The sequence below is a fragment of the Coregonus clupeaformis genome, unplaced genomic scaffold, assembly GCF_020615455.1.
Source record: "Coregonus clupeaformis isolate EN_2021a unplaced genomic scaffold, ASM2061545v1 scaf0965, whole genome shotgun sequence".
Taxonomy (NCBI): Eukaryota; Metazoa; Chordata; class Actinopteri; order Salmoniformes; family Salmonidae; genus Coregonus; species Coregonus clupeaformis.
In genome coordinates this window covers 1-27,281 of record NW_025534419.1, presented here as the reverse complement: position 1 = coordinate 27,281, position 27,281 = coordinate 1, and the positions used below count along the sequence as shown (strand labels likewise).

The 27,281-nt window shown below is 40.1% G+C and overlaps 1 protein-coding gene across 1 annotated transcript; it reads left to right on the top strand.

Moving 5' to 3' along the window:
* Positions 1-1,163: 1,163 nt before the first annotated feature.
* Positions 1,164-8,381, top strand: LOC121566287 (ras-related and estrogen-regulated growth inhibitor-like protein). Its single transcript, XM_045217215.1, has 5 exons — positions 1,164-1,318; positions 2,038-2,094; positions 4,264-4,337; positions 5,955-6,103; positions 7,007-8,381. The coding sequence occupies exons 1-5, from the start codon at positions 1,267-1,269 to the stop codon at positions 7,299-7,301; spliced, it is 627 nt and encodes a 208-aa protein (XP_045073150.1). The 5' UTR covers positions 1,164-1,266; the 3' UTR covers positions 7,302-8,381.
* The last annotated feature ends 18,900 nt before the right edge of the window (positions 8,382-27,281 follow it).

Here is a 27,281-nt window from a genome sequence, read left to right as displayed (position 1 = left end):
TGCATAACACAGCATCATATCTTCCAGTCTAGCTGTTTATTGTCACTCTCACACCATAAAGTGCTAGCTTCATTGATTGTCATAATGTGATGTTGACTGTCTGCATTGAATTTGTCCAATGTGTCTTTTTCCTGTACAGTGTTCAGTCTTGTCTCCCCGCTGTGCTTCCCTCAGTGAAGCTTATTGATTTGATTGTGAAACATCAGTTCAGTTCTACTCGTGGAACAATTAGGCAACAATGTGCTGCATTTTTGGTCCTGGGCACATTTTAAGCCTTTTATTCCTGGGGTCTGCGACCTTTCAGTCAACAGACGTAAAATGAAACATAACAGGATAATTATGGGACACCCCTGTGAATTTTAGTGAACAATGACAGGGGCAGACATGGAAAAAAAACAGCCAGTGTAAAAAATAAAATAAAATGAAAGGACTTTTTGACTAGTGAAGCAGTCCATGAAATTGAAGTTTGGAGAATTGAATGACTTCCTTCGTTCTTTTTGAACTGTGGGGGGAAAAAGGGAAAGTGGATTGTTGTACCTCCCTTTCAAAGGTACTGAACCCTGCAATCAAACCATGCCTCATACGTTGGACATATGTTGGCATTTAATGCTGTGCAGTTAGAGCTTATGTGTTAGCGATGGTAATTGGGAGGTATCAGCAGTATTAACTGTTTCTGGTCTCCCTAAAGTCCTGTCCATCCCCACAGCACTGCAGATGTTCAGCAGCTTACATAGTGTGTACCCAGAGGCCAAGGACAAACCCAAGATATGTGGGACTGTAGGCCGGTACAGTGAATGTGAAAGAGCCATATAGAAAGCATCAAGCTTTTGTCTTTTTAGATATCTGCATTGTAAATTGCTGTCAAATATATGACAATTTTCTGCCATGTCCTGAGGGGGGAAAACAATAAATAAAAGAAAGTAATCAAATTATCTGGAAAACACATTAACTTTGTTAAGTTTTATCGAGTGCCATTTCTCCCTGTAGCTACTATTGATGTTTTAACTGAAAAGGAGCGAGAGAGATTCTAAAGGTATTCAGTGTTGGGGTGACCACCACGCAATCCAACTTGGCACTCTCCTCATTGGGTGGGAGGGGACATGAAACACTGTGTATGTTTTCCTTTTTTTTCCATAGGCATATCTGTTGTGGCTGAGCAGTTCTTACAAGCACAGTTCTAATCCTGGTACTGCCTAGTGTACATGACAGCAGCAAGAAAGAGAGCTCAGGTAGACCTTCTCAGCAGCTCACCCCCAGTCTGCAGACATGAATGACATCAAGTTGGCTGTGCTGGGCAGTGAGGGAGCAGGGAAATCAGGTAAGTGCCTGAATGAATAATGTATGTGTTTGCATCATTAAGTATTGCTGTAACTGTCTAGTTTCTTGTATTTGACTGTAGAGGCTTGCAAGGTCTCCTAAATGAACAAAACAATTGAACTGCTTATTTCTATGCTTTGCATACGAAAGTGTAATTTCCCTCACTGTAAACAGTGGAACATTCTACAGTGTAGCCGTGACCAGGGGGAAATGATCACCTGGACAGATAGATAGAGATCTCTGCATGAGCTCCAAGCACAATGTTTTTAGATCATAACTCTAGAAGAGGAACGATGATGCTTGATTTACGTAAGGCTTTGGAGAGAGGAAATTAAGATTGATGGTTGGAACATGCGTCTAATTGATGAGGAATTATTTTTCTTGTAAAGCAGGGGAAAGTGCGATCCCTCAGGCTAACTGGAACATGTTCAACCAAGGTCTCTTGAGAGAGAGAAATTATACTGTGGTAAAAACTAATAATAATAGATGCAGGAGAAAGCCCACTGCAGTGTTCAATCCACATGGAGGGGAGAGTGGAGGAGAAGTGAAGAACAGGAAGACACCATGACTGAACAACCCTATTTTAGCCTACCAAACAACTGTTCAGGGTTCCAATACTAACACCAAAGTTTCCAAGCCTAAATTCAACTGTTTGTTTATGTTTTAGTTTCCTCTATATTAATACGCCTGTCTCACCATGTCACATTTCTCCCTCTCCAGCTGTTCTGGTAAGGTTCCTGACAAAACGTTTCATTGGAGAGTATGCTTCCAACGCCAGTGAGTACACATATTTCTCACCCATATTTAATGTAGGGTAGTAACGTTTTTGCAATGTGATATACAGTTAAAGTCAGAAGTTTATATACACTTAGGTTGGTGTCATTAAAACTTGTTTTTCAACCACTCCACAAATGTATTGTTAACTAACTATAGTTTGGCAAGTCGGTTAGGACATCTACTTTGTGCATGAAACAAGTAATTTTTCCAACAATTGTTTACAGACAGATTATTTCACTTATAATTCACTGTATCACAATTCCAGTGGGTCAGAAGTTTACATACACTAAGTTGACTGTGCCTTTAAACAGCTTGGAAAATTCCAGAAAATGATGTCATGGCTTTAGAAGCTTCTGATAAGCTAATTGACATCATTTGAGTCAATTGGAGGTGTACCTGTGGATGTATTTCAAGGCCTACCTTCAAACCCAGTGCCTCTGCTTGACATCATGGGAAAATCTAAAGAAATCATCCAAGACCCCAGAAAAGGTACCACGTTCATCTGTACAAACAATAGTACGCAAGTATAAACACCATGGGACCACGCAGTCATCATACCGCTCAGGAAGGAGACGAACGTACTTTGGTGCAAAAAGTGCAAATCAATCCCAGAACAACAGCAAAGGACCTTGTGAAGATGCTGGAGGAAACAGGTACAAAAGTATCTATATCCACAGTAAAACGAGTCCTATATTGACATAACCTGAAAGGCTGCTCAGCAAGGAAGAAGCAACTGCTCCAAAACCGCCATAAAAAAGCCAGACTATGGTTTGCAACCGCACATCCCAACCGTGAAGCACGGGGGTGGCAGCATCATGCTGTGGGGGTGCTTTGCTGCAGGAGGGACTGATGCACTTCACAAAATAGATGGCATCATGAGGAAGGGAAATTATGTGGATATATTGAAGCAACATCTCAAGACATCAGTCAGAAAGTTGAAGCTTGGTCGCAAATGGGTCTTCCAAATGGACAATGACCCCAAGCATACTTCCAAAGTTGTGGCAAAATGGCTTAAGGACAACAAAGTCAAGGTATTGGAGTGGCCATCACAAAGCCCTGACCTCAATCCTATAGAAAATGTGTGGGCAGAACTGAAAAAGTGTGTGCGAGCAAGGAGGCCTACAAACCTGACTTAGTTACACCAGCTCTGTCAGGAGGAATGGGCCAAAATTCACCCAACTTTTTGTGGGAAGCTTGTGGAAGGCTACCCGAAACGATTGACCCAAGTTAAACAATTTAAAGGCAATGCTACCAAATACTAATTGAGTGTATGTAAACTTCTGACCCACTGGGAATGTGATGAAATAAATAAAAGCTTAAATAAATCATTCTCTCTACTATTATTCTGACATTTCACATTCTTAAAATAAAGTGGTGATCCTAACTGACCTAAGACAGGAAATTTGTACTAGGATTAAATGTCAGGAGTTGTGAAAAACTGAGTTTAAATGTATTTGGCTAAGGTGTATGTAAACTTCCGACTTCAACTGTAGATACGCTCTCAGGACATAAAAATGCAATCTGCTGTATTCACAGTTACAGTCTGTTGCTACTAGCTGTACACCAATGTCATCAACTTAGGGAGTACAACGTTTTATTACTTTATTACCCCTGGGAGTCTGACATGAATTGAAACACACATACTGCATAGTACAAGATCCACCAGGAAGTTAAGTATAGTTCACACAGGCATTTGAGTTGTGAGTGAATTTTAAGTAATCATATACTGATTGGACTATTCAAATGATTCTTCAAGTTCACATACAGCACATACACTATGTGTTAACACATGTTTTGGTTTAATGTGATATGCTTTGCCGAGGGTAACTTATAATTTCTGCATGAAGTCATTGCCATGTTGACTTTTTCCCATTAGTCATCGCTTGTCTAGTACGCTGGAAAATGGCTGCATTTTATGTTACAGTTTACACAGGGGTATATGATTTCAGACCGTTCCCTTAAATGAGTTAACTCAGTCTACTTTATCAGAACAATCATGGCGTGGATGTTTGAGGCTTACAGTAATCATTATTTAATGGGAGAAGTCTGTACATTACTATTTACATCAAACTACATGTATCCACTTATATCTGTTTTTATGAAACAGATTTGAACTATAGCACATGTTTCCTATTACAATAAGTATGCTTTGAACTTGTTGTGTTGCAGACTCCTTATACCGTAAAAGGCTCTCCATCGAAGGAAGACTGTTGCACTTGGAAGTCTTTGATCCGTGTTCACAGGTATCTGATCTGTCCCCTGCATATATTCATATCCTTTTAGGATATGCCTAACATAGTAGTGTCTAATGTCATGGGAAATAGACTGTATGTTGTGTTCTGATGTGTTTTATGATATTCCCCTGTAGCTCAGAACACACTGTACACAATGATTAGCCCTTGGAAAGCTGAGACAGGCAGCACTAGAACATATTGACTGCTTACGGCAGTCGCATATGGTACCCTTTATTCCCCAAACGTTGAGTTTTATTATGATTCCCCCAGGCTCAGGTAACAGGATGTGCATTGTCTTCATCTATTCTCTTTTTAGGGTCTGTGTGAGTGGTACTGTACAGCAGGGGTTCCCAAACTTTTTCACTCAGGGCCCCCCTTCCAGCATTGGGGAACATCCCGCGCCCCCCCTGCACACGTGCACACTTGCCACATCTATTTCTATGGGCACAAGCACTGTTCATGACACAAACTGTTCACACCCCTCTTGTTGGTGGAGAGAATTTTGCAGGTTTAAAGCTTATTTCCTGCAATTCTACACATTTTATCATGGGGTGCAACATTTCTTTGGCAGTTTTACTATTGTGCATTCTACTATTACAACTTTCAAGAGTACGTTTAAAGCCGGACTGAGTTCCCCCCCACTGACCCCGGGGCGCGCCCCACAGTTTGGGAACCACTGCTACAGTACATGCCTTTCTCTGGTCTATCTCCTGTTTTATGTAACAAAAGAAGTCATGAAAAGGCACTGTTGACATGTCTTGGACTTGTCCCCAATCCCCCTTTGTACTGTAAATATTGGACTATAAATTGTGCCTTCCTGTATTATACTTATGCTCAAATGTTTATTCTGTTCTACTGAGCCATTTGTTTTATGTTCGTATTCTTATCTTTCATTATTTCTTATTGTTGAGAAGGAACCTGTATGTAAGCATTTAATTGGATGGTGTATACCATTTGTATCCCGTACATACGACTAATAAAACTTGAAACTATCATTTCTAAGGGTCAGTGCTATCCAGTATCCTTTGGACATCCCTACCCTAAACCCTAACCCTAACCCTAACCTTAACCTTAACCCCTACCCTTACCCATAACCCTTACCTAACCCTAACCTTAACCATTTTAAATGTAAACTTAAATGGCGTAGGGGACGTCCCAAGGATCCAGATAGCATGGACCAATTTGAAAGCACCTGTGGCAAGTATTTTTCAAGTTGACAAGATGACGCCGACAGACATGGTTGCCCCGTTTCTGTTATGGCAGGTGCAGGGAAATGCTTTGTATAAGCATTTCTCTGCACCTGCCATAACGCCTGCAAATCTGTGTACGCGACCAATAAACTTTGATTTGATTTAAACACATGCTTATACTCAACAGCTTCATCTACCATTACTTTTCTTATATTCCAAAGATAGTTCTCTGAGGGGTGAGGCTACCTAATAAAATGGACCTCCATTAAATAGCTTAAAGGTTTTGCACAGTCACCCTATTTCCCATGTAAAATAGCCTTTGAGTGACCAAAACATCATTCATATTTTTTTTTCCATTAGTTTCCGTAAGTCAGGTAGGATGTGTGAGGATGTGTTTGTGACCTGTTGTCCACCCCCCTGTCCCCTGCCCTGTCAGAGTGGAGAGAGTAGATGTATCCTGGAGGAGCCGGTGGAGTGGGCTGATGGATTTATCGTGGTGTACAACATCAGCGACCGAACGTCCTTCCTCAACGCACAAAACATCCTATGTCAGATCAAAGATGCCCGCGGAGAGAGCTACAAGGGGTGAGTGACTGTGACCTCCAACCCAGGGCCTGATGCCTACTGGAGGAAATAGATTAGGCTTTGATGAATTAATGATTCCCATTCCTGGACTGATGTTTAGGCTATCAGGGTAAGGATCAGTGAGGCACACACCAGTTTAAGTGGCAGATTCCAACATGATTTTAACATTGTTGTACCATAGAGAAAATAGAAGGCAGCTGTCTGTGATAGAAGTGTAGGCTTTTCCTTCTTGATAAACATGTTTTGTAGGATTTACAACCTCATGGCTCGCCTTAGTTAATTATATGAGTAAATTATTTATCATGCTCAATATAATTTGTCCCAGAATGGCTTGTATCCAATTTTCTCAGAGGCGTTAATTAAAACATGATTAAATACTAGAGGAACTATTGGGATTCCACTGGACATTTGTTACAGGACTTTAGGTGAAAGTAGTTTGCAGCCAGTCGACGGACGCTGTGTGGAAGTGTGAGCTGGGACAGCTTGAGATGATAAAGACTCTTACATATGGCTCACAAAATGACATGGGTGATCAGGCCTAATTTGTGTAGCAGGATTTTACATCAACTGGGTCCTGATGTTTTGACACGTCATGAAATAGATGTGAAGCAGAAGTCACCCTCACTGTATATCAAAAGAGCACTGTGGGCGAGGGTCTCTCTGCATTATATAAACTCTCCGATACTTCAGTGAAGCCACCACTTGGCCTACTTGGTTCGTTTTCCTTTGATACTGTGGGCTGCTTCAATAAACATTTCAGTAGTTTAAACAGCCTTACTAATTCAGATGAACGTGATGAACTCCAGATGAAATTCGTGATGAATCAGCAGAAACACATATTTTGATGAACTTTAAGGAAAGTTTAAGGGACGTTTTTGACCCTGCTGTGCTTGTTTGGGACAGGGAGATGGACAAGATGGAGATCCCAATCTGCCTGGTGGGGAACAAGCAGGACCTGTGCCACACCCGTCAGGTGTTTGAGGAGGAGGGCCGTGCCTTGGCTCAGGAGCACAGATGCCACTTCCAGGAGGTGTCTGCAGCAGAGGACTACCTGGAGATATCCAACCTCTTCACCAAGCTCATCCGCCACGCCATGGAGCACCTGAAGTACCGGGCCGACCGCCGCCGCTACAGTGGCTCTAAATCCATGGCCAAGCTCATCAACAATGTCTTCGGCAAGAGGAGGAAGTCTGTCTGAAAGTGGGGGTGCTCATGTGGACGTTGATGGGATGTTTGATTGGGACGACTTGTGTTTATATAGACATGTTGTGGATGTCTGGGTTGTTGATTCTGATGAACACCTCTTGTGATAGGGACAGGGACAGCTCTGTAAGTGTGAATGACATACTTCGTAGTCCAGACTTTATCTGTAGCCCCTGTTTACTGTTTATTATGTAACATCTACATATGTAGCAACGGCTGACCCTATTTAGTGTCATGTTTGTCATGTAATCAAACAATAATTCTCTTTTTTCAAGAAGTCACTTTGCCATTCAGATTTGCTTACGTTTTTATTTTTCCTTCTTGATATTCTAAATCCCATGTTGCCAGTAGAGGAGCCTTCAAGGCTTAAGTTCCTTTCCTAATTCCAAACCATTTCAAGGAAAATTACTTTCCAAAAGTTGTTTTATGGATCTAAGAGCACAAAATATTTGAGTTTGCATCAAGGAATGTGCACCAATGTCTGAACGCACATTCCACTACTCAGAGGGGGCAGTAATAAGGTGAGAATTACGGGTAAATTGCCTCACTAACAACATGTTATGGTGTAGGACTTCACATAAATCTCTATTGAATTTCTGCTGTGGCAGTATTACATGGGCTGTTTATAATTTTAAGCTATAACAATGGGTAAAATTGCTTTTCCGTGAAAAGGAATGTAAGCAGCTAGTATATCCATTCCCTACATAGTAGTAAAGGAATGTGCAGCTATTTTCTTTGCATGTACATATTCTGTTGATTTCCTGTGTTCAAAGTGTTTGCTGATGTATTACAACTTTGGATAGTACGAGCAAATGTCTGTGATCGTGTTATGCATAAAAACAAACGTTTCTAGTTGAAAATTACCCACTGAGCACAGACGTCAATTCAACGTCTATTCCACGTTCGTTCAACGTAATTTCATTGAAATGACGTTGATTCAACCAGTGTGTACCCAGTGGCTGATTATACCTGGTGTGGACCAACTGGTAATTAAAGAGCTATTTGCGGGTATGAGTATTGTGTGAATTATTCAATGAACTAAATAATGTCCCATTTGTATTATGTGGTTTAAAGTCAATGATTCAGCTACACTCCAATAGTTTGTTCTGGTGAAACACATGGCTTTTTTAAATTCAATAATTTTGTTGAATAGTGATTTGAATATGAATCTAATGCAAAACCCCCACAATTAGCATACCAGTCATTGCTTTGGAGTCATTACATAGTCATAGTGTTTTTTATTGTTTTTTAGCTAGGCAAGTCAGTTAACAAATTCTTATTTATAATGACAGCCTACCCCGGCCAAACCCGGACGATGTCATTACAACTATGTTCCGACTGTTGGTAGGATAATGTGTATACAACCCAGCTCAGACCTGCAAGGCTTAACTGCTGTGCTTGGATTTTGTTTGCATGTGATCAGCTATCTCATCTGGTGATTGTTATCTTTGCAAAGAGCAGAAACATTGATTTAACTCAGCTTGTAATGTCTTTAAATGTATGTCAAATGTCTGTTTTTAGCATCTCTGTCCAAAATGTTATCCCCAAGTTTGAAATGCATTTTTAGTTTGGCTCAGTTCTTACAGTTTTTTCTGATTGGTTAAGCACATTTTTTGTAACTATTGGCTATTTTTGCAAAACTCTACACACAAATAAGAAAACCTTTCACCCAATTATCAAAACATTGTAGTTCTCTTGCAAAAGCGAACACAGCTAGATTAACTCTTCACACCTTCTTAAAAATGGTGTTTTCGTATCAAACAGTAAACACAAGCCATCATCTACTAAGCACACAATGTGCCAACTACACACTGATGGTATGAATACAAAACACATCTGGCTTTTGCTTTCTCTGTGTACAGATGTCAATTTGAGGTCATACTTTTGTCATAGTGTCATGTAAACATACAAGGATCCAAACTTCAAGTATTGGTGTTTATTCACACTCATCAAAACCAAGACAAAGTCAGAACACAAAATAGTAATTTCACAAAAAAAAGAAAAACAATCAGCCTACATCATGTCGTCTTTCTGGGTCCGGCCACAAAATTTCGTCCACATCGCATGCGATATCCTCCAGTCCAAGGCACCGGGAAAATATCTCCTTGAATGCCGTATCCAGGCCTGACATGATGCCTGGTCAATATCTCCACATGCCTCCTCCATTGCCTGTAAAAGGGCTACCTGTTGATGAGGATGACGGTCGTACACTTTCCAGCGCCTTGCAGAGAAGAACTCCTCGATGGGATTTAAGAATGGAGAGTATGGAGGGAGGTTGAGTGCCATGAAGAATGGGTGGTCTGTAAACCAGTTGCGGACCAAAGCAGCCCTATGGAAACTAACATTGTCCCATATGATGACATATCGGGTATGCTCTGGTCTCTGAACAGTGAGCATGTCATGTAAGGTGTCCAGGAATGCAATAATGTGTGCAGTGTTGTATGGGCCTAAGGTTGCATGATGGTGAACAACACCATTTTGGCTTATAGCTGCACACATGGTTATGCTACCACCACTTTGTCCTGGGACATTGATGATGGCACGGTGTCCAATAATGTTCCTGCCACGTCTCCTGGTTTTACAGAGGTTAAAACCGGCCTCATCTACAAAAAGTAGCTCATGTCCCATGGCATCTGCTTCTAGTTCCATCACTCTCTGGACAAGACAAAACAAATGCAACACATCAGGCCCATGCACAGCACTACAGTATGCACTTCCAAATTCAGAACCAATGACACTATAGCTTACCTGCACATAGTCATATCGCAGTTGCTTTACACGTTCTGTGTTTCTCTCGAAAGGAACTCTGTAAAGTAACAATTTCAGTATTTTTGCATGTATGGTACTGTTGTGTTTCTCATTAGAGTATGGCAGTGCTACAAAGTAGTTACCGATTCTCATTTCGAAATGTCCTAATGAGGCTTGCCACAGTGTAGCGGCTCAAATTAGGCTGAACCCGTTGGCCAGCTTCCCTCAGGGTCATCCCATGGTTGATGACATGGTCCACTATTGTAGCTCTGATGTCATCAGTTATTCTATTTCTTACTCTTCTTACCCTTCCTCTTTCCCCTCCTCGTCCTCTTCTTGCTCCTCCTTGTCCTCTTCCTCTAACTTCCTCTAACCCTCTCGCTTCTTCAACTCCACGTCCTCTTCCTCCAACTTCTTCAACTCCACGTCCTCTCCCTCGGCCTCCTCGGCCTCCTCTGATTCTCACTCTTCTCCCTCTTACTGCTCCTTCCATTGTACTCCACACAGACAGCTTACCTGTGGCTTATTTATAGTGCTTAGGCTGATTGCAAAGTGAACTAATTATCTACAACAGTTTTCACATGTGCAAGTGTGCCAGACAGTTGGCAAAATAGTGTTAATGATAGCCATACATGTGTATAATTTTGCTAGGAGTGTGTTGGAAATTTGGTAATTGAGTGTAAGCAGTGAGTTGTGTTTAAAGTTCTGCAAAAAGAGTGTTGTGCAGTGAATTGTGCCTACAGTTTTGCAAAGTGTGTGTTACAAAATTGTAAACTGAGTGCAAAGCAGTGTTTGTGCTTTTAGTTTTGCAAACTCAGTGAGTGGTTTTGCTATACGTATTAATAGTTTTAGAAATTGTGCTACAAGAATCACGATTAGCGCTTAAGCATTCAGAAAAAACTGTAATAAGGAATTCAATATCACAATGATGTTTTATGTCTTTTCCATTCTGTTGTATTTAGAAAATATGGTAATATGTTGATAGACAATAAAATTGCAAAAATATACTATTCAAGCATCACTCTTTCAAATGTGCAACCATAATTAATGTTTATAATGGACGGTCCAAGAACTGGCAAAATGCCCAAACAGTGGAAGCTATTAAAGTGGGGGACTCAAAGGAGCTCTGGAATCTAGTAACACTTACAATGTGTTTGATGATCTTGCCTTTACTTTTAAGATTAATTAAACGTTGTGGCCATGCTACAGTAACAGGGATTGCAATTTGTAAAAAATAATGTTGCAACAATCCTCAGAAACTGTCAACTTGGCATTTAGGTAAGTCTAAAAATGTGTACTGCAAGGAGGTCCAAAGACCACTGTTTATCACATTTAAACTGTACCGTTCCCTCCTAAATCGGATAATTGGAAATATGAATTTTAGAATGTTAAAAAAATGGAATATTAACATTAGGTACAAAATAATAATAAACATATTGACGCCAATAATGTTTATGTCACTTTTCTCCACTAGATGGAGACTAATCACCATGTAGGGGTCTAGGCCACCCTGTGAAGTTTGCAGACGTTGTAAAGTATAGTGCTATTCAGTTTGATTTACCATAGTCATAGACTTGATTCTTGTCTTCATAAAATGTGTGAGAATAAATAGGCTTAGTATTCAAAACTTTCCAATGTATGACCATTTCTATACCTTAACAGCAATACATTAATTATGTATTTCTATAAGAATATACATTTTCTTTAGCAAAGCATTCAAATCAAATGTTGCTTAGTGTTACTGTTGGTAGAGAATATGATATGACACAAGATTTTCATAGCGCTTTTTTGTCCCTGTTCAGTACCCGTAGTACACCGCTTTCGTATCACACAAGAAAAGTTTGGGAAAGTGGCTCATGCGGTGCCACTTGATTCGTGGTTGCTAAAGAGACTGTAACGTTGGATGAATACAAGAACGGATCTCACCGTTACCCTCAACAAACAAACAAAAGGTAAATGCATGTTAATAGATTAATAGGATTTACATTTGTTAGCTATGCTTCAATGAAAAGTAGGTAGCTTGCATACTTCTTGCTGTTGCCATGGTAACACACGCTAAAGCAGCAGTGTGTTTTGTTTTGACTAGCCTTTGTGCAGTATTTTGCTAATAACTAACGTTAGGTAATCTTCACTGATAATGTGTAATTATGTAACTATATATTGCGTTTTGTGGAGGTGGCTACATATCATTGAATTAATTCGAGATTAATGTTAATCGAGTTCAGGGATGGGGTCCGGAGTGCTTGGGGTCCGGAGTGGTGTCACACTTTTTCCTAGCAAATAGAGCTGATTAAACTAATTGTATTGTAAACGGAAGATCATGATTAGTTAATTTTTGGAGTCAGGTGTGTTAGCAGGTGCTGGGTCAAAAGTGTGACACCAATCAGGCCCCCGAGGACTGGAGTTGCCCATCCCTGATCTAGTTAATGATTATTTTGAAGAGTCCTGTAAATTAGCTTGCTTATTGCTAGCGTTAGCTCAATTTCATCAGTGAACTGTGTGTGGAAAAAAAGTTACCTAACTAATAGGCCTAAATCTATTTTTCCAACATATTAAGTAGTTTTTTTTTGTATCTGTACTTTACTATTTATATTTTTGACAACTTGTACTTTTACTTCACTACATTCCTAAAGAAAATAATGTACTTTTTAATCCATACATTTTCCCTGACACCCAAAAGTAGTCGTTACATTTTGCAGGACAGGAAAATGGTCCAATTCACACTTTTCAAGAGAACATCCCTGGTCATCCCTACTGCCTCTGATCTGGCAGACTCACTAAACACAAATGCTTCATTTGTAAATTATGTCTGAGTGTTGGAGTGCCGTGGCTATCTGTAGATAAAAAAACAAGAACATTGTGCCGTTTGGTTTGCTTAATAAAAGCAATTTGAAATTATTTATACTTTTACTTTTGATACTTAAGTATATTTTTGCAGTTAAATTGACTTTTTGATACTAAGTATATTTAAAACCAAATACATTTAGACTTTTACTCAACTAGTATTTTACTGGGTGACTTTTACTTGAGTAATTTACTATTACAGTATCTTTACTTTTACTCAAGTATGAAAATTGGGTACTTTTTCCACCGCTGTAAGTAGCAAACTGTAGCTATCTGACTTCATTTGCAGACAGAAAGCTGTTAAAAGGAATCATTCAAACTCCATTCAATCAGTGCACTTCAGCTCAGAGTGCATTGAATGTTTTTAAACATCACACACATTAAAACACTACTATGCAGGTTCCATGCCAGATAATTATATTTAGCGGAACAGGTCATAGGAAGTTAATTGCTGCTTGTATGAGGTTTAAATAATTATGTGTTTCAAGCAGCTGGGTATTAGCTCCTCCTGCAATAATGCCTTTCTTGGTTAAGAATGTAATGTTCTTCTTTCATGGCTTCCTCTAATGTCACGTTTGAATAGGCTAGGCCCATAGAATTAGAAATTAGAATAGTAATGGTAATTTAATAGGATCTCTATGGCTAGGCCTATCAGTCTAAGATTCACTACAGCAGGTGGTGGGCCGAAAAGCGTGAAGTTGATCGATCCCCGTCGAGGGAGGAGCTGATTTTTTTGTATATGACAGTAAAATAGTCTTATGACTATAAAATGTGTTGGCACCTTAAATTCCTGCACAAATGTTCATAAAAAGTATATTTCAACACAGCCTGCTCAGGCAAATTTGCCAAACTGCTAAATTTGGAACCAATCAGAACTCCCATACATACCCCTCGTGATGAAAGCAGCCAATGGCCTGCATCTATCTAAGATGTAAACACAGCCTCATGTGAACTCAAGCTGCTGTCTGTGTTTGATGAAGACTGAAATAAGATCAATATCTGTTTTCGAGTGCACTCGAAATATGCAGCATGCAATGTGAATTGTCTTGATCGTATGAAGAGGTAACTCCGTAGACCACCAATTTATAGAAAGCTAGTCAATGTTAGTCTGACTAGCCTAGCCAGCTACTGTAAATGTACATTTGCCGGCTCAGGAAGCTAGTGTTTCATTAGCTATCTGTCGGTGAATTCAAATGTTGAATCATGTTTTGGCATGGTTATATGTCTCATTTCAAGTAACTATCTGCAGGCGTAGCCCTTTACACTTGTACGGGTTGAAAATGGCAGATTTGGACACTGATAAGCGGCTAAATTGGAACGTAGTGGCTGTACGGTAACATGCTATACATGACTTCAGAGCTCAGGTTTTCCGCTTCACAGCTTTGTATGGGTTTTGACTGACAGCCGTTCTGTCTTGAGCACCGCGCGCGACAAGAAGTTGCCCCCATCCCTCCCACTAATTGGGCAACTTTTGTAAATGTTTTGTTGTCTGAGTGAGGGAAATGCTGTAAATTACGAGGACTCTATTTACTTTGAAAGATGAGACGTTGAGGATTATAATAAATACTGGTTTGATGTCATACAAGCAAGCCAAACACCCGCGAGTCCAAATGTGCACTTCACATTTCCATATCATAAAACTCTTGTCATATACAGTGTCGATGTTTATGATCACTATGTTTGATGTACAGTTACAAGATGACATGGCGTTATACCTTGGTTGTTCTGAACAGAATAAGCCTATGTTTGTTGTATTGTGAAGGAAGTTTGCAGCGGATCACGCATCTAAATGCACTCATGACTCCACTCTATGCGCACCAAAATTACAATCTGCTTCTCTGAATTGCCTTGTGAAAGCCTAAAGCATAAATCATAGTCTACAAATGCTGAGAGGCGATAGTCCGGTGCCCATTGTGACATAGCTACAAGGCTCTGAGACCACCATCCACTGGAAATGCTCAGCCCGATCGCGCACCTCCCTCCCCACAATTCCCAACCAACGCGGCTCCGGTACGCGTCCTCCATTCATTTGAATGTGTTGACAGTTAGAGAAAATGTTTGAGCTGCACTGAGAATTCGCAAAGTATGAAAGCCAATGGTCCAATATTCTAGAACACTGCTGTGCATACGCGTATACTTTTTGGACTATGATAAACACAACACTGTAAGATCGTATTTTATAATTTTGCTAGTCATGTTGGCAATACAACAAGCTTTCAAGTGATGCCTACCTGACCCAGGTTGCAATTTATAATGGACTCTTTTTGGATTGCGTAAACAACAACCATAATTGTGTAAAGCCGAGGATGCAGGGCTGTGTTACAAACAAAACAACTACAGTCGTGGTCAAAAGTTTTGAGAATGACACAAGTATTGGTCTTCACAAAGTTTGCTGCTTCAGTGTTTTTAGATATTTTTGTTGGATGTTACTTTGGTATACTGAAGTATAATTACAAGCATTCCATAAGTGTCAAATACTTTTATTGACAATTACATTAAGTTTATGCAAAGAGTCAATATTTGCAGTGTTGACCCTTCTTTTTCAAGACCTCTGCAATCCGCCCTGGCATGCTGTCAATTAACTTCTGGGCCACATCCTGACTGATGGCAGCCCATTCTTGCATAATCAATGCTTGGAGTTTGGCAGAATTTGTGGGGTTTTGTTTGTCCACCCGCCTCTTGAGGATTGACCTCAAGTTCTCAATAGGATTAGGGTCTGGGGAGTTTCCTGGCCATGGACCCAAAATGTCGATGTTTTGTTCCCCGAGCCACTTAGTTATCACTTTTGCCTTATGGCAAGGTGCTCCATCATGCTGGAAAAGGCATTGTTCGTCACCAAACTGTTGTTGGATGGTTGGGAGAAGTTGCTCTCAGAGGATGTGTTGGTACCATTTTTTTATTCATGGCTGTGTTCTTAGGCAAAATTGTGAGTGAGCCCACTCCCTTGGCTGAGAAGCAACCCCACACATGAATGGTCTCAGGATGCTTTACTGTTGGCATGACACAGGACTGATGGTAGCGCTCACCTTGTCTTCTCCAGACAAGCTTTTTTCCGGATGCCCCAAACAATCGGAAAGGGGATTCATCAGAGAAAATGACTTTACCCCAGTCCTCAGCAGTCCAATCCCTGTACCTTTTGCAGAATATCAGTCTGTCCCTGATGTTTTCCTGGAGAGACGTGGCTTCCTCGCTGCCCTTGACACCAGGCCATCCTCCAAAAGTCTTTGCCTCACTGTGCGTGCAGATGCACTCACACCTGCTTGCTGCCATTCCTGAGCAAGCTCTGCACTGGTGGTGCCCTGATCCCGCAGCTGAATCAACTTTAGGAGACGGTCCTGGCGCTTGCTGGACTTTCTTGGGCGCCCTGAGGCCTTCTTCACAACAATTGAACCTCTCTCCTTGAAGTTCTTGATGATCCGATAAATGGTTGATTTAGGTGCAATCTTACTAGCAGCAATATCCTTGCCTGTGAAGCCCTTTTTGTGCAAAGCAATGATGACGGCACGTGTTTCCTTGCAGGTAACCATGGTTAACAGAGGAAGAACAATGATTTCAAGCACCACCCTCCTTTTAAAGCTTCCAGTCTGTTATTCTAACTCAATCAGCATGACAGAATGATCTCCAGCCTTGTTCTCGTCAACACACTCACCTGTGTTAATGAGAGAATCACTGACATGATGTCAGCTGGTCCTTTTGTGGCAGGGCTGAAATGCAATGGAAATGTTTCTTTTTTGGCAAAGAGGGACTTTGCAATTAATTGCAATTCATCTGATCACTCTTCATAACATTCTGGAGTATATGCAAATTGCCATCATAAAAACTGAGGCAGCAGACATTGTGAAAATTAATGTTTCTGTCATTCTCAAAACTTTTGATCACGACTGTACAAGTGAGCTTGCTTTAGTTACTCATCGGCACAGCTAGGAGAGCTCAAAAAAGCACCTTATAGTTGAAGACTCTTCTTTGAGTCATAAAAGTTAATTGAAATTACTTAGGAATTGTGCACACTTTGGAGAGGTGTGTGGCAACATGTAGATTTTGCACCTAACCCACATTTTCCAAGAATATTCTTATGGTACTGAATGGATCCAGAGTATTTTCAGATTTTGTTATTAACAAATGTGGCGAAAAGTACAGTAAATGTAAAATGCACATAAAATCAGGTGTAATGTTTGGATTCAGTCTTATCAGGTGAACTGTTGTGTCCTCACCTTTAGTCATAATTTGCCCATAATCTCCAAACTGTTCCCTTTAAATTGCTACCATGGTTATGCATATGCTTTCCATATTTCTTCTGTAAGAAACATTTCAATTTAGCCCTATCCAAATAGGCCAATTCCCATGAGTGTAAGGGTTAAAGAAACATTCAGTCATATAATTTGCATATACCCAAAAAAGTATAGATAGAGAGATGTGTGTCATGTATGCTAGATTGGAGGTTTAAAAACTACAGCTGTATATGCATATTAGCCAACATGGCATATCCTACACATAACCTATACCTTGCAATATGATCTTCTCTAAAAACAGCTGGGCCAAATTTATACAATGTGCTCTGCAATAAGATGACCAGAGTTTGATTTCTAAACCATATGAGTTCTCAAATGTCAGCAGCTGCTCAATACCATGGTCGGCACGCATAATGTTGAATGCATTTTATATTAGGTATGTAGAATGATAAATTGTGGTCCTCTGTAGCTCAATTGGTAGAGCATGGCACTTGTAACGCCAGGATAGTGGGTTTGATCCCCGGAACCACCCATACGTAAAAATGTATGCACACATGACTGTAAAAATGGCATATTATAAAATGGCATATTATATTATTATTATTATAAAGAGTCTGCAGGATTATAGAAAAAGCAGTTGGGGAAATTAATGTTTGAGTTTCAAATAGTAAATGTCCAGTGAATATTAATAGATTTAGGTGGTTTAAATGATTACTTCCCTACTAACCTTCAAAGTGCCAAATTCTTGCCAATCCATTACTCTACTACTAAATATGACTGAGTGTGAACAAAGAACATCACATTTAGTGTTTCACCATTTGAGTACGGAGTCAAATAGCAAAGGTGTCTTAGGCAGTATTTGAAGTATCTGTCATCAACACATGCTTCAGTATCTCTCCCCCCTCTCTAGGAGCATTCATGTGCCCTGGCCCCATAGGTGTATCGAAAGGATACCACCCTGGTCACCAATGTAGACAACCGATGTAGAGAGAGGGAAGTGCCTTAGCGGAATGCAATCTTAAGATCGTGTAGTCCAGAGCCTGGGCTCCTGATGGGGACAATATAATTCTCATCACTGCGTGTTACAATAGTTAAACATGATCTGTTTTTCACCTCGTCAAACTGATTCTATATTGAATTTAGTATTTGAGATGCTCTAACAAGCATGTGTATCTGTAGTTGGTGCTCTTCAACTCTAAAAATCAATAGACTGTAAGACAAAACCCACAAAGAAAAGACAACAGACAAATGCATATGGGGTCTCAATGTCTAATAGTGATGGCAGGGCTAGTTCAAACTGCAGTAGGATGGTTCTCCTCACAGGTGAGTGAATCAGCTAAGCCCGTGCTTGGTGAATAGCACTTGGTTGATCTCTGGGAGCAGGACACAGGAGAGGAGAGCTGAATAGATCATGGGATACAAGAATGAAACCAATAAATCATCACAGGAAAGGATTGTAGTTTAGGACCTAGAAATTAACATCCTGACAGTCAAAAAATTTCCAATGACTATGTTACTAGGGTAAGGATAGAGGCAGGGTGCTCTGAGTCCTATTCCAACTTGGCCTATTGACAGGGATAATGTAGTCTCGAAATTCCGACACTAGGCAACACGGTGACTAGGGTCTGGTTTCAATGATGGACACTTTTGGCATAGAGGAACTACGTCACTGCCTACGTCTGTAAGGGAAGAAAAAAAAATCTGTGGACTCTCCCAACAAATCACGAGGCAGACATGCCAGAACGTCATGGTTGTTGATAAAAACTAGCCATGATCTCCATCTTGCTAGCTACTATTTTGTATTTTATTGAAGTGGATAAAGTAGTGACGTAGTTCCTCTATGCCAAAAGAGTCCATCCTTGAAACCAGACCCTAGTCACTGCTTTTGCCTACGGTCGGGTTTACGAGACTAGGGATAATGTGGCATTTCTTTTTTGTCAGCATGAATTAAATTAGGGAGTCCTGCCTTGATGACTCTATTAGCTTTACAATACTTGTCCAATAGATTTTGGTTGTCTTAAATTATTACTTGGAATAATGATAGCTAAAGCTCCGTGTCCCGGAATGACTTGCTAGTGAGAAAGCTACAGTATCTGCTGCTCCCAGATAGCAACTGGTCTACTTATTTTAGCTAGATAGCTACATTGCTAAGGTTGCTGCGTTCTAAGTAAAGTTGGGAGTTATTTTACATTGATGGTATCATGTTTCTATAACTAAATCGATTACAAATATTACAAATACTTGATAGCAGTTTGTCGGACAGAGATCTCGCTTGAGCTGTCACCAGCTGTGTTTATGTATCTTAGGTACAGAGAACATGATTGGCAGACGTGATCAGCAGAGATGGTACCTGGATAGTAAGAGTTTTCTTTGATTTACAGTTTAGTACTTGGCAGCGTTTACCTGTCCAGCGAGCGAACATAAAAGTATGTATTTTGAAAACAATTGCAAGAATTAACATTGCCAACAAACGGAAATGTGTTCAGATGAAATACATAATATGTAATAAAATAAAATACAGCTCCTCCCTCGCCGGATCATCTCCAAAACTAAAGCAGATCCGACGCTTCGGCCCACCGCCTACAGAGTCATACTGTATATAGAGAGTTGGGCCAATGGATGCGGTTTCTGTCTGAACGTTCAGCAAGCGCCACTTTCCATAGCCGCTGCTAAGTGACAATTGACGCTTCCGCATTGTGCTGTTTATTTCTGATAGTCTTCAAAACCTATGAACATGTGCATTGAAAGCATACTGTATATGCAATTTGTTGACAACACAATATGGACTTCCCGAATGCTAATCAATAAAAATGTATGTTAAATTCGCTGCTTTTGTTTTGCTTGTTTACAGCAGGTCATTTCATAGGGAATTGTCAGGGTCGCTCTCGTGTTGGTACATCACCAGTGTTCAGAATAAAGGCGCTAACATGGCGTCCGTTCTAAAACCTGGCCGAACTCTCTTAATATATGCCACTGGTGCTGTCCATAGGGTAAATCCATTTGAATTCAATGACTCTTGACAGCACCGTTTTGGTTTGAATGAAACCTTCCATTCATATTAGCCCAGTGTAGGAGTGCTCAGAAAGTGACATTTTGGACCTGAATGCCAAAACATTCAAAAGATAAAGGTACTCAAAGTTGACCCCTTTTACATACCCCACCATACCATGAGACATCCATGTCTTCATCACGAAAAGATAAACAGTTGAGATTTGATATAATTTAAAAGCTTACAAACATGGTTGTCAAACTATTTGATCATTTCTGGGAAAGAATGTTTCTTAATAAAAATAACATTTTAAACCTTTTTAATGTCAATTATCTAAAAACACATAAACTCAGATTTTTTGCATATTCACACATGTTGTTGCTAAGCCCCTATTTTACATCATCTAAGGTTTTGGTGTTGCGCCTGCCTGCCATTGGTTGAGACACAACTTGCTCTTGAATACAGGGTGGGTGTGATGTTTTGGCTGATAAATGTGCTAAAATGGGAATACATTAGAAATTTCAACTTTCAAATGGTACCACAAAGATTGTTGGCGGTCCACACGTCAGAGAATGTTGACTTACATTTACATTTACATTTACGTCATTTAGCAGACACTCTTATGCAGAGCGACTTACAAATTGGTGCATTCACCTTATAGCCAGTGGGATAACCACTTTACAATGTTTTTTTTTTTTTTTGGGGTGGTGTAAGGGGGGGGGTAGAAGGATTACTTCATCCTATCCCATGGGAATATGTTTAAAATGTTACTGTCAATTCTCCATAGGAAACCTATTGAAATCAAATAGATTTAGAATAGAAATGACAATTTAAGTTGACATTCGTCAGTGGGTGGACTGGCGGTCATGTTTGTGATAGTAATTAAAGTTACAATTTCAATGGTGTACCAGCTAAATTGCAATGGTCTGAAGGGATAGGTCCATTCTATTAATTATATTTCTAATATTGAAATGACACCTACCCTGTATTCAAGAGCATGTTGTGTTTCAACCAATGGCGGGCACAACACTAAACTCAGATGAAGTTGGGTCTAAACTCAAAAAAATCGGAGTTTACGCATTTTTTGATAATTGACGTTAAATGCTTAAACATTACATGATTTTTATAAAAAAACTTTTTTCTATAAATAATAAAATAGTTTGACAACCCTGTTTGTAAGCTTTTAAATGATGTCAAACTCAACCGTTTATATTTTCCAGTGATGAAGACATGGATGTCTCATGGTATGGTGGGGTATGCAAAATGGGTCAACTTTGAGTACCTTTATCTCCTGAATGTTTTGGCATTCAGGTCATAAAAGTAACTTTCTGACCACTTCTTCCATGGGCAAACAGTATGGAAAGTTTTGTTTGAATCAAAAAAGTGATTGAATTCAAATGGATTTACATTTGACATTTTAGGGTATCTTGAGATACAGTGGGGGAAAAAAGTATTTAGTCAGCCACCAATTGTGCAAGTTCTCCCACTTAAAAAGATGAGAGAGACCTGTAATTTTCATCATAGGTACACGTCAACTATGACAGACAAATTGAGAAAAGAAAATCCAGAAAATCACATTGTAGGATTTTTAATGAATTTATTTGCAAATTATGGTGGAAAATAAGTATTTGGTCACCTACAAACAAGCAAGATTTCTGGCTCTCACAGACCTGTAACTTCTTCTTTAAGAGGCTCCTCTGTCCTCCACTCGTTACCTGTATTAATGGCACCTGTTTGAACTTGTTATCAGTATAAAAGACACCTGTCCACAACCTCAAACAGTCACACTCCAAACTCCACTATAGCCAAGACCAAAGAGCTGTCAAAGGACACCAGAAACAAAATTGTAGACCTGCACCAGGCTGGGAAGACTGAATCTGCAATAGGTAAGCAGCTTGGTTTGAAGAAATCAACTGTGGGGAGCAATTATTAGGAAATGGAAGACATACAAGACCACTGATAATCTCCCTCGATCTGGGGCTCCACGCAAGATCTCACCCCGTGGGGTCAAAATGATCACAAGAACGGTGAGCAAAAATCCCAGAACCACACGGGGGGACCTAGTGAATGACCTGCAGAGAGCTGGGACCAAAGTAACAAAGCCTACCATCAGTAACACACTACGCCGCCAGGGACTCAAATCCTGCAGTGCTAGACGTGTCCCCCCTGCTTAAGCCAGTACATGTCCAGGCCCGTCTGAAGTTTGCTAGAGTGCATCCAGAAGAGGATTGGGAGAATGTCATATGGTCAGATGAAACCAAAATAGAACTTTTTGGTAAAAACTCAACTCGTCGTGTTTGGATGACAAAGAATGCTGAGTTGCATCCAAAGAACACCATACCTACTGTGAAGCATGGGAGTGAAAACATCATACTTTGGGGCTGTTTTTCTGCAAAGGGACCAGGACGACTGATCCGTGTAAAGGAAAGAATGAATGGGGCCATGTATCGTGAGATTTTGAGTGAAAACCTCCTTCCATCAGCAAGGGCATTGAAGATGAAACGTGGCTGGGTCTTTCAGCATGACAATGATCCCAAACACACCGCCCGGGCAACGAAGGAGTGGCTTCGTAAGAAGCATTTCAAGGTCCTGGAGTCTCCAGATCTCAACCCCATAGAAAATCTTTGGAGGGAGTTGAAAGTCTGTGTTGCCCAGCGACAGCCCCAAAACATCACTGCTCTAGAGGAGATCTGCATGGAGGAATGGGCCAAAATACCAGCAACAGTGTGTGAAAACCTTGTGAAGACTTACAGAAAACGTTTGACCTGTGTCATTGCCAACAAAGGGTATATAACAAAGTATTGAGAAACTTTTGTTATTGACCATATACTTATTTTCCACCATAATTTGCAAATAAATTCATAAAAAATCCTACAATGTGATTTTCTGGATTTTTTTTCTCATTTTGTCTGTCATAGTTGACGTGTACCTATGATGAAAATTACAGGCCTCTCTCATCTTTTTAAGTGGGAGAACTTGCACAATTGGTGGCTGACTAAATACTTTTTTTCCCCACTGTATGTCAAGGAATTGCCTCCTCCTGATATAGTGATAATGATAGAGAGACCTGGATGGCATTGTCAGATGATTTGCTGTGACTACAAACAGTCCAATATAACACGTTAAGTCTAGTAGAGGACCGTCTGTGACACAGGACAGCACATAGCCTAGTTCTTCTAACGTATGGTTTAATGAAATGCACCAACATGATATCAGACACCCTTTGATAAGATCACCATCCTTGCGGGTGAGTATATCCCCCCGAAGTCTTCAGAAAGCCAACTAATTAATTTCCATTTTGTTATCATCCTTTGATTCCTATTGCATTGATAGTTTGAGGCCTTCTGGCATCTTTTCTTGCTTAAGAATTATGAATGACTGAAGTTTAAACTTAGCTATTAGGCCTAGTTTGTGTTTTGCAAAGATTCCTTTGCAGTCTTTACATTCTGAGATGTTTCTCTTTGAGACGTCTTTTGAGATCTGTGGCTTAATTTGGAAAATCTCCTTTTTAAGATGCCTTCTTTCGGTTCATATAGCTTGCGATAGTGTTATACAGAGGTTAGCCAATATTGTGATTAAACCAATAAGAATTGCTTTTGAATTTGTTGAGCCTTATTTCCTAGCAACATGTAGAGTCCTCTGAGCATGCAAGGCAAATTGATATTTAGGTTCCCTTGAGTAAAACATGTGCCACTGGCCTGTGGACACTTACAGTTGTTTGTCACTGGCCTACACACAATACCCTATAATGGCAAAGTGGAATAATGTTTTTTGAAATGTTTACAAATTAATAAAAAATGGAAAGCTGAAACGTGTTGAATCAATAAGTATTCAACCCCTTTGTAATGGCAAGCCTAAATGATTTCAACAGTAAAAATGTGCTTAACAAGTCACATAAGTTGCATGGACTCAGTCACTCTGTGTGCAATAATAGTGTTTAACATGATTTTAGAATGACTATCTCATCTTTGTACCCCACACATACAATTATCTGTAAGGTTCTTCAGTAGAGCAGTGAATTTCAAACACAGATTCAACCACAAAGACCAGGGAGGTTTTCCAATGCCTTTCAAAGAAGGGCACCTATTGGTAGATAAAAAATAAATAAATAATAATAATAATAAAAAAAAGCAGACATTGAATATCCCTTTGAGCATGGTGAAGTTATTAATTACACTTTGGATGGTGTATCAACACACCCAGTCACTACAAAGATACATGCATCCTTCCTAACTCAGTTGCTGGAGAGGAAGGAAACCGCTCAGGGATATCACCTTGAGACCAATGGTGACTTTAAAACAGTTACAGACAAGGTGCGAATTACGGGGGAGCCGAGGGGGGGTTCAGCTCCCCTGGATGAGACGTTAGCTCTCCTAAGTGCAATTTGGGGGTGGTCTGCAAATTTAACCATTCTCCTATTTGTTTAAAATGTAGTGGTAAATAGGTTTTACAGTGGTAAATATGAAAATAAAGCTTCCAAATGAAACAAACACACCCACCTCTCTGTCATGGTTTAAACCAATATATTTCTATGTGCTTGGCACTGTCCACTAAGTACTGCTGGATTTCTGCCTTAGCTGAGCTCCTTTATGCATAGATTTTCCTTCGTACTTCCTAATTTTCGCCATTTGTTTACCAATGCGTCCTTGATAAAAATAACCTATGCCTTTTATTCCAATGCATTAGATTTATCCATAGATTTATCATTGTTTGCTTTTGTCAGTCAGCTGTTTAGAGCGCTCATTGCGTTGTTTTTCAGGTGCCCACGGGTACTGTTGTTCTCCGTGCCATCCGTGGCCAGAAGTAGTAGACCATTTATTTAGCTTTATTATTTTCTATCAATATTTGTTTTCAGCTGATGATGGTCAACAATATCACTAGCCTACAGCTAGACACCAATGCGCATCCAATCCAGCCAACAAAAAGACAGTAGGCCTGTAAGGTGACTCTTTCGGTTAGAAGTTCAGTTAGAAGCATTCCATTTTGCAATGGCATAGGCCTACATTATTTTGGATTTGTGTGCCCATGACAAATGTCTTCACAGCGAAACATAATGAAATGGTACGTAGGCATAGTTACACTTACAGTGCATTGTCAGAGATTTCCAAGATTCATGATTCGTACAGGGTTTAAGTTCAATGTTCTAATTCAATTGTTAAATGCTTAATAATGACAAATAACACTGTCATTAATGTAAGGAAAGAAAAGTGGTGTTTTATCAAATCAAATTTTATTTGTCACATACACGTGTTTAGCAGATGTTATTGCGGGTGTAGCGAAATGGTTGTGCTTCTAGCTCCGACAGTGCAGTAATATCTAACAAGTAATATCTAACAATTTCACAACATATACCCAATACACACAAATCTAAGCAAGGAATGGAATTTAAGAATATATACATATATGGACAAGCAATGACAGAGCGGCATGGACTAAGATACAGTAGAATATTCTAGAATACAGTATATACAGTGGGGAAAAAAAGTATTTAGTCAGCCACCAATTGTGCAAGTTCTCCCACTTAAAAAGATGAGAGAGGCCTGTAATTTTCATCATAGGTACACGTCAACTATGACAGACAAATTGAGGAAAAAATATCCAGAAAATCCCATTGTAGGATTTTTAATGAATTTATTTGCAAATTATGGTGGAAAATAAGTATTTGGTCACCTACAAACAAGCAAGATTTCTGGCTCTCACAGACCTGTAACTTCTTCTTTAAGAGGCTCCTCTGTCCTCCACTTGTTACCTGTATTAATGGCACCTGTTTGAACTTGTTATCAGTATAAAAGACACCTGTCCACAACCTCAAACAGTCACACTCCAAACTCCACAATGGCCAAGACCAAAGAGCTGTCAAAGGACACCAAAAACAAAATTGTAGACCTGCACCAGGCTGGGAAGACTGAATCTGCAATAGGTAAGCAGCTTAGTTTGAAGAAATCAACTGTGGGAGCAATTATTAGGAAATGGAAGACATACAAGACCACTGATAATCTCCCTCGATCTGGGGCTCCACGCAAGATCTCACCCCGTGGGGTCAAAATGATCACAAGAACGGTGAGCAAAAATCCCAGAACCACACGGGGGGACCTAGTGAATGACCTGCAGAGAGCTGGGACCAAAGTAACAAAGCCTACCATCAGTAACACACTACGCCGCCAGGGACTCAAATCCTGCAGTGCGAGACGTGTCCCCCTGCTTAAGCCAGTACATGTCCAGGCCCGTCTGAAGTGCATTTGGATGATCCAGAAGAGGATTGGGAGAATGTCATATGGTCAGATGAAACCAAAATATAACTTTTTGGTAAAAACTCAACTTGTCATGTTTGGAGGACAAAGAATGCTGAGTTGCATCCAAAGAACACCATACCTACTGTGAAGCATGGGGTTGGAAACATCATGCTTTGGGGCTGTTTTTTCTGCAAAGGGACCAGGACGACTGATCCGTGTAAAGGAAAGAATGAATGGGGCCATGTATCGTGAGATTTTGAGTGAAACCCTCCTTCCATCAGCAACGGCATTGAAGATGAAACGTGGCTGGGTCTTTCAGCATGACAATGATCCCAAACACACCGCCCGGGCAACTGAAGGAGTGGCTTCGTAAGAAGCATTTCAAGGTCCTGGAGTGGCCTAGCCAGTCTCCAGATCTCAACCCCATAGAAAATCTTGGAGGAGTTGAAAGTCTGTGTTGCCCAACGACAGCCCCAAAACATCACTGCTCTAGAGGAGATCTGCATGGAGGAATGGGCCAAAATACCAGCAACAGTGTGTGAAAACCTTGTGAAGACTTACAGAAAACGTTTGACCTGTGTCATTGCCAACAAAGGGTATATAACAAAGTATTGAGAAACTTTTGTTATTGACCAAATACTTATTTTCCACCATCATATGCCAATAAATTCATTAAAAATCCTACAATGTGATTTTCTGGATTTTTTTTACAGGCCTCTCTCATCTTTTTAAGTGGGAGAACTTGCACAATTGGTGGCTGACTAAATACTTTTTTTCCCCACTGTACATATGAGATGAGTAGTGCAAGATATGTAAACATTATTAAAGTGACTAGTGTTCCATTTCTTAAAGTGGCCAGTGATTTCAATAGGCAGCAGCAGCCTCTAATGTGCTAGTGATGGCTATTTAACAGTCTGATGGCCTTGAGATAG

Coding starts and splice junctions, on each gene's coding strand:
- LOC121566287 (XM_045217215.1), top strand. CDS start 1,267: ATGAATGACATCAAGTTGGCTGTGCTGGGCAGTGAGGGAGCAGGGAAA. Junction 1,319..2,037: donor TGAGGGAGCAGGGAAATCAG/GTAAGTGCCTGA, acceptor CTCCCTCTCCAG/CTGTTCTGGTAAGGTTCCTG. Junction 6,104..7,006: donor CGCGGAGAGAGCTACAAGGG/GTGAGTGACTGT, acceptor TGTTTGGGACAG/GGAGATGGACAAGATGGAGA.